General features: G+C 44.9%; 1 protein-coding gene across 1 annotated transcript in view; it reads right to left on the bottom strand.

Annotated features, from left to right (window-relative positions):
- Positions 1-15,193, bottom strand: part of KSR1 (kinase suppressor of ras 1) — a 112,910-nt gene that overhangs the window by 27,523 nt on the left and 70,194 nt on the right. The window contains exons 3-5 of the mRNA XM_073315658.1: positions 8,412-8,559; positions 4,533-5,004; positions 2,418-2,422 (exon numbers count right to left, since the gene is read on the bottom strand). Of these exons, the coding sequence (XP_073171759.1) occupies positions 2,418-2,422; positions 4,533-5,004; positions 8,412-8,559 (625 nt within the window). The remainder of the gene's footprint in view (positions 1-2,417; positions 2,423-4,532; positions 5,005-8,411; positions 8,560-15,193) is intronic.

Below are 15,193 nucleotides of genomic sequence, written 5' to 3'. Positions count from 1 at the left end.
TTTAATTAAGGCCTCACTGAAATGTTCCACTGTACGTCTAACACAGCTGGCAGCCATAAGCCTGGGTCCAGAGATTTGGGTTGCAGGGCTCACACTAGTGCTAGCGTTCTAAAAATATACAGCCCAAGCTCCAGCCACAACTGTCGTTAAGAGTACTAGCCCACGTCTATTGTTCCAGGCTGGGAGGCTTGCTGCGGGCTGTGTCGACAGTCCAAGGCACCTACATTCTCCAACATCACAGACAATGCTTGACTGATGTCAACAATTTTATAAAAAGCAGCAGCAGCTTGCGTGACTGATATGGCAATTATTTCCTGCGATAGCCTTGAAAACCCACACTGAATTAAGTGCAAGTATCTTTGGAGTCCACTGTATTAAATAATTGTGGGCCTGGTTGATCAAAGGACTGCACTGAACAAAGTAGCAGATAAGAATGGTCGTTTGGGACAATACATGTGAAGTGGATTTCCTGGGAAACAGCTACGGGGAGGTGAATGCAAATTCCTCCCCCCACTCTCCAGGTTCTGCAAAAACCCAGTCTTTTGAAGCTATGCCCTGAGGAAGGGACCACTGTCTACTGATTACCTATCCCTGGAATCTGTAGACCAAAGAGCCAGGCTGCACAAAGGAAAGTGACCTGTGCATGGGGATGCCTGTTCTGAGCTAAAGCTGGTATGAACTTGTAACCACAGAAAACCCCTTGGTGGGGACTGAAGCACTGATTTCTACCAGAGCCCTAGCTGGAGTTCGGGATGATTTCTGGTAAACTCATTAGCATGTGAGGTGGTTCTTGTATTGGTTTTCGTGTTCTCTGTAATGCTTTCACCTTAAGAATAAAGGTTCTTGTTTAGAGAGCTGTGTGGTAGCTTGCAACTGGGGGCAATTACGCTGTTTATAGTCTCTGGAGAGAGAGCAAAATGCAGATGCTGGCCTGTTTAGGCAGTCTGGCTTGCTGGGAATAACACAGCATAGGCAGGGAATTGGGCAGCATGGAAAACAACCCAGTCAGGAGGGAAAGAGGAGGGTCTCCGTCCAAGAGAGGTGATGGCTGGGAGCCTACAAGCGGGTGCCCCTGGTGGACAAATGACAGCTTGCATACAACAGACGTAATGAGATGGTCAACCAAAGCCTAGTGTTTTTGAACTAAAGGCTCGGAACTTTGGTTAGGACATATAAACTCAAAGAAAATTCTTACTGAATGTAAGAGAAAGTGATCTTTCTATGGGTTTTTTTTTTTTTAATCCTACACAAGTTAATAGAGAGTGAGGACCTTTAAACAGAATAGCTAAAAAGACCTAAAAAAACAAAACAAAAAACCAACAACTCATTTTCTGTTCCATTCAATAGGTTCTAAAGTAAAGTAATCTCTACACAATCCTATCAAAATAGCTACAGAACTCTACTGGTTTCTATAGGAGTTCTCCACGAGGGGGATGTTTACATTTCCAATCATTTCAGGTTCATTTCTTTTTGGGAAAGTGACTGCTAGGACTGTGTTTTAAACCAGCCATGCTTTTTAAATGCTTACCAGGCCATATACTGCACATGAAAATCTCCTTAGTTTTATTTTATTTTTTACAGGAAGACTAAAGAGTTTTAAAGGACAAGTGGTTTTCTAGGTTAGCTTCATGACGAAGGTAGTGGTTCATGAAACAGACCTGTATGGTCCGACCACTGCTGTCATGCCACAGCATGTCGCTGAACTGAACAGCGGGTTGGGACAGTAAGTACCCTGATAAAGGCCTGCAGCTTGATCCTGCAAGCTGCCGAGCGCTCGTCCTGATGCCGAAAAGCACCTCACCACATGCTCAATTTTAAGCTATGGACTCCAATGGGACTATTCGTATGCTTAAAGCTAAGCATAGGCCCAAGTGCTTTGCTGGTTCCGAGCCAGAGTGCTCTGCACTTTGCACAGCTGAGCCTTAAGTGAGGATTAAATTGGCTACTTACTCAGAAAGCCCCATGTTGCAAATACAGGCATTGCATGATCCCTCAAGCCAAGGCTACATGAAATTTAAGAAATATTACACTAAGTAGAAGGATCTGGCAAGGGTACGTGCGGATGCTGAATAGACAATTATGAAATTAGAGCTTTTAAATACCAACAGACGTTGACACCAGGAGTCTGGAACGACAGGGGAAATTTAAAAACAGAACACCTTCAACGCTGGTCCAAACCCTACAGTATCAGCATTTCTTTCTGTTGCTCTAGTCATCTGAAGAGCTCATGTTAACGAATAAGGACTGCGCCTGCAGCTCTCATGCAAGCAAAACGCCTGCTGATGTTAACCGCTCTACACCGAGGCCTTCCAAAAAGGTAGCATAAAAAGAGGACCATACTGGAGACACAAAGACAAGACGTTCTTTCCCCCACAGGCAAGGATGTGAAGACTGCCCCCCCAAAATCTGCTTCTTACCAAACCTGGAAGACAAAAAGAAAGAAAACCATTTTCAACACAAGTAATCACGTGACAGACGATCTAAACTCCTCCCTTAAATGCAAAGGTCTTTATTACAACCTTTAAGACTCTATTTTCAAAACATGGCCTCTGTTTTTGGCACAGGCATCTTTGCACCGGCGTACACAATATTTTGCACATTCTCTTTGCGCGTGAATGATAAAATTCACTGGACAGAGTGCAAGATCCCCTTACACATACATACTATGCATACGTGGATGTTAGTCATAGACGGGGATTGTCAAAGGAGCTTAATGGAGCTAGGCACCTATATGATTTTGATGCCTAAATCCCTGAGGCTCTGTTGAAAATCCCAGCTGTAAATTCTATCATTTATGCATTCCATGCCAAAACCAGAGTGCACGGAGCTGTACAAAGGCATATGGAGGATGAAGGCGGCCTTTTTGGTCCATTACAGTCTCCGCAACAATGAAGTGCTACGTTGGCCTCCAAACAGACTTTGGGCTCCCCTGAAGTCAATAGTTTTATCATTTACTTCAATGAGACCAGGATTTCACGGCTAGATTTAAAGCAAAGCTGTAGCTGGCTACAGATCTTTTCAATTCAAGGAAATACCTCTCACCCATTGCTAAACAAACAAAAATCAACCTGCATACTTGTTGTCGTTAGAGGCCCCAACAGTGTGTGGGGGTCAATACACACTTCATTTGCACTTGCATATAAAAGCTACGCAGAGTTTATCACATGGTCACACATGGTTTTGTACTGAACTCTTTCATATGCACCAGTAACCATAACTAACAAAGCTAACTTTCCTTCCCTCCCTTTATATAAGAGGATGCAACTTCCTTACTGACCTCTATAGCAGCTCATAGCCAACTCCTTCGTAAAAGCCTTCAGTAAAGCCAGGTCCCAGCTGGACAATAGGTCTCAGCTCTGAACTCCTTCAAAGGGATGGAGGGTTTAGCTAAGTGGTACTGGTTTGGTGCCAGCTGCAAAGTTTGGTTCCTGATCCAAGCGTCCCCAAAACTCAGGGGGGCGTTCAGACTTTGTGGGACGGTTGTTTCATGCTCATTTGCATAAATAAGCAAATGCTGCATTAACAGAACACCTTTCATCCCAAAATATCTACAAAGCATATCAAAAGTCCTAAACGGATTTAAAAAAAAAAAGAAGAAGATCTGTATATAGTTTTGTGTATCACTGAGATGCAGCTGTTTAAAAGCCACAGCAACACTTAAAACACAATTTCGGACAAGGAGTGGAAGACACAATAGCCAGCTAAACTGTGTACATAGTTGCTGTATATGGAATTTGGCAGAAATGTTCTTGCATTAAAAAAAAAAAAAAAAAAAAAAAAAAGTGTTGATATCCTCAGTAACAGCAAGTAATCCAAACCCCTATATCACGTGTGATCTGAAAGACATTATAGCTACAAAAGCCAATTAACGTTGTACTAAGGCATCCATCAATATGGATTCTGCACCACAACCAAACATCACCTTATGCAAAATCTGGATCCACACCAGAACTGATGTTGATCCAACCCAGCTTAGTTTGAGAGCGGATGAGACAGCAGTACACGGTGTTGTGGGTTGGGCCTACTGTACTGTTAACCTCGTGCACAGGATGGAGAGCATTAGTGTAAGACGGGTTTCAGAGTAGCAGCCGTGTTAGTCTGTATTCGCAAAAAGAAAAGGAGTACTCGTGGCACCTTCGAGACTAACTAATTTATTTGAGCATAAGCTTTCGTGAGCATCCGATGAAGTGAGCTGTAGCTCACGAAAGCTTATGCTCAAATAAATTGGTTAGTCTCGAAGGTGCCGCTCGTACTCCTTTTCTTACTAGTGTAAGAGTTGCACAGCGTTTGTATCAAGCATATGTCAATTTCATCAGCGAGACTTCTTTAGAACATATGATCTTTTTCACTTTATAACAGGTCTGGGTAACCTCCAAGACAAGACTTCCTGGTTACACTGGGATCGGAGATATGGGAATTGGAATGATACATGCAGCCAAAGAAAGAAAGGAAGAGCCCCATGTGTAAAACACAGCCCCCACCCTTCCACCCCTCCCCCCCAGAAGAAGGAGGATGGAAACTCCAGTGCTTACTTTAGAGGAGGAACTTCATCTATCCTGTTGCCCAGCTGTGATTCATGGGACTTGCTTCTTGTGAGCGTTGGAAAGTTTGGTAGCAGCTGAAAGACCTTCCGGCAAGGCGGAGGCGGAGTCCGTGGAGGTTTCAATTTGTGCCGCCTCTTTAACTGAGGTGTCGTCGGCGGTGTGATGGTGATGGTGTGAGGAGTCCTAAATACTACTCGACCACTGTGGGTGGGGAAGGCTAACGGTTCCAGGAAGTGGTCTGAATAGCTAGATGGTCCTTGGCTCGAGGCAAGAGAATCGGAAGAAGGTAGAGCAGACACGGAAACAGAGCGCACCTGCTGGCTGTTGCCCTTTGAAAGATGCAGTATGCCATGAGTCCACGTGGGTCCTGGCAGACAGGAGGGTTCTGCAGGGGGTGCAGAGCTGCTCTCTTGGCGCGCATCAGAAGGATTCCACAACAGATCTTCTTTTAACTCCCCACCTGTTCACCGACAATATCAGTGTTAGCAATGGACAGAAAACCAGCACAGTGCGGCTTAAGGACAACAGGAGGTTTTTCCCTTGGCATCTGGCCAGGCCATTGTTTCAACTCCTCAGAGTCTTAAACCACCAGCTAAAATTTCCTTCAAATGACTGCAACAGAAACCGTTCCCTTTTCCCAATTGTAGCCATGAGCTTCAAAACCGAAATAAACCTCCTTCCTCCGATAGGGTGCATGACTGGCTTGGGGCTAGATGTATAAAGGTATTTAGGAACCCGAGATGCAGAGAGGTGCCTGGTGGGATTTAAAGAAGTGCTTACCTGCCTTAGGTTCCTAACTGCCAGAGACTGTTCGTGGGAGGTAAGTCAGTTAGGTGTCCAACTCGCATTGAAAGTCTATGGCGATTAGACACCTAATTCACTTAAAAAGAAAAGGAGGACTTGTGACACCTTAGAGACTAACAAATCTATTTGAGCATAAGCTTTCGTGAACTACAGCTCACTTCATCGGAAAATACTTGACAACCTAAACATGGAAAGATTAATTCACTTAGGCAACTTCTGTAACATTCACTAGGCACCTATCTGCATCTTTACATGCCTTGATAAAGCTGGCCTTATGACAAGAGAGAGACAGAAATGTGTATTAATAGGGTGAGTCCATCAAGAATACAACTTCCCACCCCCATCTATGGCTGGAAAAAAAAAAAGTTGCAAACCACAAAAATTGTATTCAAAACTTCTCCGCCTCTCACTTGTCCCCATACATCACCAGCGCTTAGCCACTGCCTATAGCTTACCCCACACCAGACACCCTGGAGTATCAAGACACAGCTGCCTCTGTCACAGAGGTAGCACTCATCCTCAAATTCCAGCATTTAGACACAATCTAGTACTTTCATTTCATCAGTGTTACATAACCTGCTGGCTTATGCTGGGTGGGGGAAGTGAACCGGTCCAGCTTCCCCTGCAGTATGATCCTGGAAGGAGTAGCGCTCCCTTCCCTAATGCCTCACATCCAAAGACCTCCATTAAATTCAAGCACACCCTTATGAGGCAGGCAAGCATTCACCACTCACAGCCTCATTTGATGGATAAGACCATGTTCCCTCTAAGCTGTGTGCGCACACACACAGATCCTAAACCTCGCACACACGGTGGAACACCACGCACACAAAAATTTGTACAGAAGCACAATCGTTTGCACCAAAGAAATTTTTTGTGCACACGGCCTGTCAAAAATTAGAAGGAACATTGGATAAGACCTGCATCCATCTAAACACTTACGCACAGGCTTAACTTTACGCACGTGAGACATCCCACTGAAGTCAACGGGACAACAACTCACACACCTTAAGCATGTGCTGAACTTTAATGACTTAGAATCATAGAATATCAGGTTGGAAGGGACCTCAGGAGATCATCTAGTCCAACAGGCCAATTCCCAATTTTTCCCCCAGATCCCTAAATGGCCCCCTGAAGGATTGAACTCGCAACCCTGGGTTTAGCAGGCCAATGCTCAAACCACTGAGCTATCCCTCCCCCGTTAATGATGGATGGATCGGGGCCAAAGACATTATGCATCTTGGCTTAAGTAACACTAGCCAGTCAGTGGAAGAACTGGGAACAGAAATGAAGAGTCCCGGCTCTTTGTCTTCTGCTTTAACAGCTACATCTCATACCAAATGGTAACATAATAATTAGAACTTTGGGTCAGATGCCATTGCTTACAGGAAATAGCAACACGTGTCCTGAGCTAGAGGCGATGGCTGGTTTGCCACTGTATGGATGGAAAATACTTGACAACTAAAGATGGAAAGATTAGAAGGAGGGAAAAAAAAAGAAAAGAAAACGAAACGAAGTCAAGTTCTTTGCTAACTTTTCAGTTTGCAGGTCCTTAGGTTTGCCAGGAGGTACGAACTGTCAGATTACCAACAGGAAATGACACCTTCCAATGACAGAGCAGTAACTGCTACAAAGAAAGATCTGACGCAGATAAGGATGGTTTGCTGCAAGTAACACTCCCAGGTTTCCATAAACCTACGGCATCCTGTGCCTTTAAGAGCAGCACTTTTCTAGGAAGGGGCTTTGAAAAAAAAAAAAAAAAAAAAAAAAAAAGAGTTCACCAGCTGTAGCTCACAAAAGCTTATGCTCAAATAAATTGGTTAGTCTCTAAGGTGCCACAAGTCCTCCTGTTCTTTTCACTAGCTCTGAGTGACTTGAAACCAGATCCAATCAGTTTGCGGAAAGATGCTTATTTCACATTCCCCCCTCCACCCCTCTTACAATCTAAAAGACATGTTAGGTTTTTTTCTGGCTATTGCACCATCAGCAATACAGATCTGTAATTGCAACTCTGCTAATGATTCTGTTGTTAATGAGTGAGATAGCTTAGGGTGACGAGACAGCAAGTATGAAAAATCGGGATACTTTTTTTTGGGGGGGTGTGGGGGGCTATAGTTGCATATATAAGTAGGGCCCTACCAAATTCACGTCCATGAAAAACGCATCATGGACCATGACATCTGGTCTCCCACCGTGAAATCTGGACTTTTGTGTGCTTTTACCCCTGTACTAGACAGATTTCACCGGGGAGACCAGTGTTTCTCAGATTGGGGGTTCTGACCCAAAACAGAGCTGCAGGGGGTCACAAGGTTATTGGGAGGGGAGGGGTCATGGTATAGCCACCCTTACTTCTGCACTGACTTCAGAGCTGGGCAGCCAGAGAGCAGCGGCTGTTGACTGGGCACCCAGCCCGCCAGCAGCAGCACAGAAGTAAGGGTAGCAGTATCGCAACCCTCCCCTACAATAACCTTGCACACACACACCCCCCCCACACACACCTCCCGTTGGGTCAGGACCCTACAATTACAACACTGTGAAATTTCAGATTCAAATAGCTGAAATCATGACATTTATGATTTTTTAAATCCTATGACCGGGAAAGTGACCAACAAGGAACTGTGAATTTGGTAGGGCCATATCTATAAGCAAAGCCCATAATATCAGGACATCTGATCACCCTACTCCAGCTCCAAATGCCAAAGCAGTGCGTTGTCACTACAGTTTTAAACAGAAGTCAGTCAATTTTTTAGCACAGTCAGCAAACTGGACTCTGAGTAGGTCTACTGAGTTAGAAGGGGCCATTTATAGAGTCCTTTCCAGAACCGAATGCACTTCGAGAGCCATTTCCTGTCCTCCGATGGGTACGCAGCTCTTGATAATTTCAATCACATGAACCCCATGTGCATCCAAGGGCAAACTTGGCCCTTAAATGTTGCTGGAGAATCTCTTGGGCTTATTCTGCCAGAAGATTTTTAGACTAAGCAAAAGTGAAGCAAGATGGAGTTGGGGGGGATGACTGTCTAATTAGCCACTAATCCCATCAAACAGCAAGGAAAACGATACCTGATTCAGTCACCTTCCTTAAGCAGGTGAGAGCCCCATTGAGTCTGGAACACTCCTCATCACTGGCCCCACATTTCTTCATGGTTTCTTTCACCTTGGACTCATTCATATCCAGTAAGACATCTAGGGTTAGCTCCTCTGGGATTCTCTGCAGAGAAAAGAGGAAGAGAAAAAATGACCATTCTTTATTTGTTTCGGAGCATTTCCGGTAGAGCTGCCACCTTGTTGTCTAGGATCTGACTCATGATTCACTCATTTCAGCTGTGACTCTCTCTCAAGGATCCCTGGGTCAGTCATGACTGCACAGCATACTTCAGTCAACCATGCCTAACAGCTGCTCCCCCAAGCTTGTCTGAAAGCCTCTCTCGCTAAGCTGTGAGTAGGCAGATGTATGGTGCATCATCAGCCTGTTACACTCACTCTCCCGTTAGTAACGAAGGCTTGTTGTGCCAGAATTAGAGCTATTCGGAAAGCAGGTTTCCCCCGCTGTGGAAAAATTTAACGAACAAACAAATCATTGTCAAAAATTTTCAGAGGAAGTTTCATTTTTCAGTCAAAAAAAACCCAAAAGCGTGGAAAGTGAAAAAGGAGGGGGAAAAAAGTTTGCAGCTGGAAGTTTTCTGATGAAAAAAAATCGGCAAAAAATAGAGGAAAGCAAACATCACACACACACACACACACACACACACACACGACAAAACTCCAGTTTTTCCTTTTCAAAATAAGCTCCAGTGGATAATTTTCAACTAGCCCTAGCCACAATCTTTCCAAGGAACATATTTGTGCCGCACTTTACACACAGAACAACCCACTGAAGCCAAAAAAATATGGGAAAAGGCTCAAAAGAGGTAGACACAAAAGATATAGCACGCTAGGAAGCTTGAAGTGATTTGGTATTTCCTGAACATAAGTCAAGTTCTGTTTTTACAACACCCCTCGGTTTCCAGCACAGGACTTACAAACAGGGCCGTCCTTGGACATATGCAGCATACTCGGCCGTGTAGGGCACCCTAAAATTTGGGGCACTCCTGAGTCTTAGTGTCCACCCTCCTGCCTCTTCGGATCCCTGTTCTAACCCTTCCTGCAGGCTTCCGCAGCTAGCTGCTGCAGCCTGGTGAGTCTTCCTCCAGAGGGGATCTAGTAACTTAAAAGTGAAAAAGCCTTCCAGCCTGCCAGACCTATTAGCACAACACTGAAGCTGTTAAAGAGCCATTCAAGTGGTAAAGAAGCCATTTAATGGGCATTTGCCAACCCCAGATATATACTGTCAGTTTCTGAATTCACTGACAAAAACAGTTGTGCATTACTGTAATATTTACTCAGAACATGTTAATCTACAACAGGACCTTACTTTAAAATTTGCTTTAAAAATATTTCATTAGTGTGCTGCTGAAGATGATAAAGTCACATCTCTAAAAAAATCCTTGCATAGATTTTTAAGATTTAAAAGCCCCCACTTCTTCAGATGCATGGAGTGAAAATTACAGACACAGGCACAGATATACTGACACGTGAAGAGAAGGGAGTTACCTTACAAGTGGAGAACCAAACTACAAGCTACGAGCCCGCACTACCATCGAGCATAGGGGCGCCAGTTTAATAATACCGCGTAGGGTCCCATAAATCCTACGGACGGCCCTGCTTACAAACAATAGAAGGATAATAAGGAGTACAGGTTATGGGATAACGGGCTGAGATATACAAGAATTCCCCTGAAACTTTTGCTCACAACAATCACGGTTACCAACCCTCATGATTTTACCACAAGTCTTGCGACATGTCGTTCTTTTTCTTAAAGGCCTCGCAGTTCCTGGAGCCACAGGATTACAGGACAATTACAACTTTGATTTAAAGAAAAAAGAAAAGAAAAAAAAAGTTTCACACCCTCATTTGTGAGGAAAATAGCTTGAAAACATGAGTCCTAAAGGCTCAAAAACTAAGCCAAAAACGGTGTAAGAACCAGAAATGTATAAAGTTTTTTAAAGATTATTTTTTTTAAATGCAGTCTCATCATATGCCTGATGGATGATTTCTCAATGCCTGGGGTTGGCAGGACTGCAAACTGAGACCCAAACATCCAAGGTTTGTGTTAAATTCTCTTCGCGCCCTACCCCCAAGACACAGAGCCATTCTGTACTTCCAGTTTAAAATCATATTTACATTAGATTAAAGGGAAACTAATGAATCAAGAAAGGACAAAAGTAAGGTCTCTAAGAAAAACACAGTGACATTCTTCTGTAACATGCTGGGTCTGAGCAGAATGCAAAACTGCAGCTGCCTCAAGCCAATGTCTGGCAATTTAAAGGCACAGTACAGAATAAAAAGAGCTGGTTTTCTCGAATGATTTTTGGTCAGATGGAAAGTAGGAGGCACCAAGACCGTAAGCAAAAAAACAAACAATGAGAATGTATGCGCTTGGGGGATTTGTAGCCAGACACTACAGATGCCACCAGTGCACACAAATATATCGTAAAATTATTATTATCTACCCTTAAAAATGCCACAAGCTGCACCACTTCAGTGTAGACAGTTCCTACGCTGAGAAGAGGGGTTCTCCCATTGGCATAGGTAACTCACCTCTCTGAGAGGCATTCTTCCATCGACCTAGCACGCTCTACACTGGGACTTAGGTGAGCATAGCTAACTCTCCCCGGGATGTGGATTTTTCATCTAAATGAAACCATGACATGCCGTGGGGCAGTCTTCCGTCCGACAATGGGTTCAAAGCTTAGGGAATCACAAGAACTGCGGGAGAAGAGAAGAAGAGGAGAGGAAAACGTGGCGGAGAATTCCAAGATGTCAAAATTTCAAAGGAAATGCAAACACATCGGCTTTGCTAATATTTTATTCTCAGGAACTCGTATGTCACAAGTGTTACAATATACAGATCTGCTGCTTTTTAGGAAAGATCACACACCAACAGATCATCTGAAAACAGGAACAACATGGGGCCAAAGTCTGCTTGTCTTTGGCACAATTCCCATGGAAGCCTACGGCGTTCTGCAGGCATACGGCCAGTAGAATTGGCCGGCAGAATCTAAGCCCACACCTACCATAGTAGATTCATTACTTCCCTGGCCACATCCAAACTCCCAGTCCAATACACCCCCCTAGATGTTCAGAGATGCATCTCTGCCCAGAATGTGTACAAGGGTCAGCTCTACAATATAGGTAGTTATCTTCAGAAGATGAAAGAAACCCTGTAATGGGCAATCATGCCATAATCTGACACTTGGGGAAAGTTTCCTCCTAACCCTTACCAGTTAGTGGTTGACTTTCTATAGAGTCCAAGGCCAGAAAGGACCATTATGATTATCTGCTCTCACCTCCTATATAGCACAGGCCACAGAACTTCCCCCCAAAAAATTCCTAGAGCAGATCTTTTGGAAAAAAACTATCCCATCTTGATTTCAAAATGGCCAGTGATGGAGAATCCACCACAATCTTTGGTAAATTGTTCCAATGGTTAATTACTCTCACTGTTAAAAATGTACACCTTATTTCCAGTCTGAATTTGTCTAGCCTATTTTTTTTATTTTATTTTGCCCTGAAACACGAGGGCTTATGTCCCTTATAATTTTCTATCGCTTCTAATGCAAGTTTAGATATTCTCATTATGTGTGTAATTAAAGCGATAGAGACTGCATTCACGTCACTAAAAAAAGAAGAAAAGATGGAGACAATCAATTACTTTTCAGGCAGGAAAGCAACCTAAATTACTTAGCTACTCCTCTTGGCAATCCTGTCATTCCAGATCAGGATGTAAGCCAAAGTCATTGTGCGCACACTGCCCCGTGCTGTTCCAAGCATGATGCAAAGGTAATCAGTAATCTATTACGGATTTTAATTTCTAATAGCTGAAATATGTAACAGATTACATTTGCCCTGAGAAAGCAAAGCATCTCAGTCTCCGCTGACTCCATTAACCTCGGGTTTAAAATTGCAACTACAAATGGAGGTGTGCTGTGGTGTGATGGTTGGAGCACTGGGCTGGGAGTCAGGGGCCCTGGTTTCTCATCCAGGACTCGGCCATAGAGTGTGTGCCTTTGGACAAGTGCCTTAGTTAACCCATCTGTCAAGCAACAATAAGAAGGGACTTCCGATCTTTATCGCACACTCTGGAATGAACAGATAAAAAGAGCAGGGATACTTCATGATCAGGTCCGTGGACTGAATATGGTTCTCAGTTACACCTGTATAAAGGAGGAACAACTCTACTGAAGCGATTCTGTATTTGCACCAGTGCTAAATGAGAGCAGAGTCTGGCCCTGTGTGCATACAGAGAAGTGGGACAGGAGAAGGGATGTGGGTATGCCTTCTTTTCTAGGCGACGGATGGTAGATTTTACACTATTATCCCTGGATGAGAGTGCAGTGGCAAGAAAGGTAGGCTCTACTCCAGGACAATGAGGAAGTGAAGTCTCTGTCACAGAGACAGGTACACCGGGAGTTTGGTTTAATGATGGAACATACGGCTGCACAAATAGGAGCAGAAGATAGGAAGAGGCGCGCTGGCATAAACAAATGCTGAATACTACCTCAGGCTGCAAGAGGGAAGAGTCACAGCGCGTTCTGGAATTCTGTTCGGCACCAGACGCTCACACATCCTTGCCTGTGAGAACTGTGCCTCCAGCCACCAGCACTCCGGTAAGGGCTGTTAAAGCTGGCACAGCAGATTACACAGGTTCACCCATCTGTTATGTGTTGCATTGAAAAGCTGTACACACACCCCCATGCACATTTTTGCTCTTGCCACATTGCCTGGTGGTGGACCAGAAGTCCAGTACACTCTTGCTCGGTGTCTGGCTCACAGCCTTAGCCAAGAGCAGACGTCTTTTAGTGAAGGGTTAGTAACTAAAGCAATTGGGACCCTGATCCTGCAAGGTGCAGTATGCTGCCCGAGGTGCTGAGCACCCTCAACTCCCATTCCAGGCTTGTGGGGCTGGGCCTTATAAGCTCTAAAGCCAGGGTCTCCAGAAGAGCTCAGGACCCACAGTTGAGGCTGAGTTTGCAAGACAGCTTGGCTACCACTTACTAAATAAGGACCAGAGGATCAGAAGCAAGCAGCAGACTGGGTGCCGAGCTCGTCTGAAGATCTGGCCATCCACGCCAGAGGGGAGCTGCTTGGAGCTAAGTGCTTTTGACAACCTGGCCCTGTGAATATACACGACGTTGGGATTGCAGCAAGACGGCACAAACCACTCGGAACACCTCGCCCCACGCACAGCTCTGAAGCACAATTGGGCAAGTAAGTTACTGGGCAGGGAGCGGCATTATGCTGGTCTCCGAGGAGGCACCAGACAAATCACCGCAGGAAGCTGGGCACTTGTTGAGCCAACAGTCGGATTTGCTGCAGCCTTTCTGATGAATCCCTGTTTCATAAACAAACCTCAGCTACTCTCAGATGTTTACACATGCTGCCTTTCCACAATCCCTCAGTTTCCCCCGCTTTGGGTTTGAGTGGCATCCAAAGAAGTTTTCCTCCTCCTGTGGGAGGAGGCTTTGAAGGTTCAGCAGAGAATTCAGTGTCCAGACTACATGGCTGCTGATTTTTAAATCTCTGTTGTGAAAACACCAGTACTTTGCACTGGTTTGAGTCTGCTACAGCACCAGGAGCCACTTGAGAGTGTGTTGTTTGGGAGCTGCCAGAGAGGCCAGATATGGGGAGTTTATTTCCTACGCTTCAGCTGGCGAGTTAAGAGGCAGCAAAATTAACTAAAAAAAATTATAATCACAGATGTCAGACGTGGGAGACACCTGTTTAGTCAGCTAGACCCTGCCAGTCCAGGCTAGCTCCTGATGCAGTCGGAGCGCTGCCAATCACCACCAAATGACAACATGCTCTCAGCAAAGGTTCCTCAGAGTTGGCAAACTTTTAAGGGAGGTTGGCAAGGATTTGAGGAGAAGGTACAAACGCTATCCACTTCTTCGCTAGCTCACAGGACACTCATGTGCGGCTCTTGCTCTCAGAAATGAGCAGACCCCATAACTTGGTGCTTGCTCTTCTCCCTCTTTTGAGCAGGATCACGGCTGGGTCAGACAACACTACCAACCCTCTATCCGCACCCCACAGGAGCAGGCTGAAATGGTACTGGGGTATTTATTAATGCCTGTCCCTGCTGGGGGTGGGGATGTGCATACTGCTTAGCAAAGATAGGCCTCGTCAACACAGGTTTTGTACTGGTATAAAGGCAGAAATAAAAATAAAACCATTAAAATGGCATCAACACCCTCAATCCACAAACAAACCTAGTTAAACTGGTAACTAAATTAATACTTACCTCTTATCTAGTGCTTTTCTTCAGCAGATCTCAAAGCACTTTACAAAGAAGTCCCCTTTTATATATAGGGAAACTGAGGCACAGAGCCAGGGCGGGGAAGAGATGACTTGCCTCAGGTCACCCAGCAGGCCAGTGGCAGAGCCAGATCTGCTGAGTCCCTGTCTTGTGCTCCACTGAGTAGGCCAAGCCCTACCTTGGATGCAGTCATACCCACATAAAGGCACCCTGTACGAGTATCACATTTCCCCTTCTCATACCCGATAAACTATACCAGTCTAAAGGACTTTCATACCGACATAACTGCATTCACACTAGGGGATTGCGTGGCTTCAACTGTATCAACCCAGTAAAAGCAGTACAACTTTCTATCAGAGACAAGGGCTAAGCCGCAAACCCTACTATGAGCAGGTATCTGGAATGGCATCCTGACTGGGTTCCCGACAGACTACAAACAGAGCAGAGAGAGAGTCAGAGCGGGGACAGCTCATCTCCACAGGATAGC

This window comes from Lepidochelys kempii, chromosome 17 (genome assembly GCF_965140265.1).
Source record: "Lepidochelys kempii isolate rLepKem1 chromosome 17, rLepKem1.hap2, whole genome shotgun sequence".
NCBI lineage: Eukaryota > Metazoa > Chordata > Testudines > Cheloniidae > Lepidochelys > Lepidochelys kempii.
The sequence above is the reverse complement of the archived record's forward strand: the minus strand, read 5'-3'. Positions and strand labels throughout refer to the sequence as shown.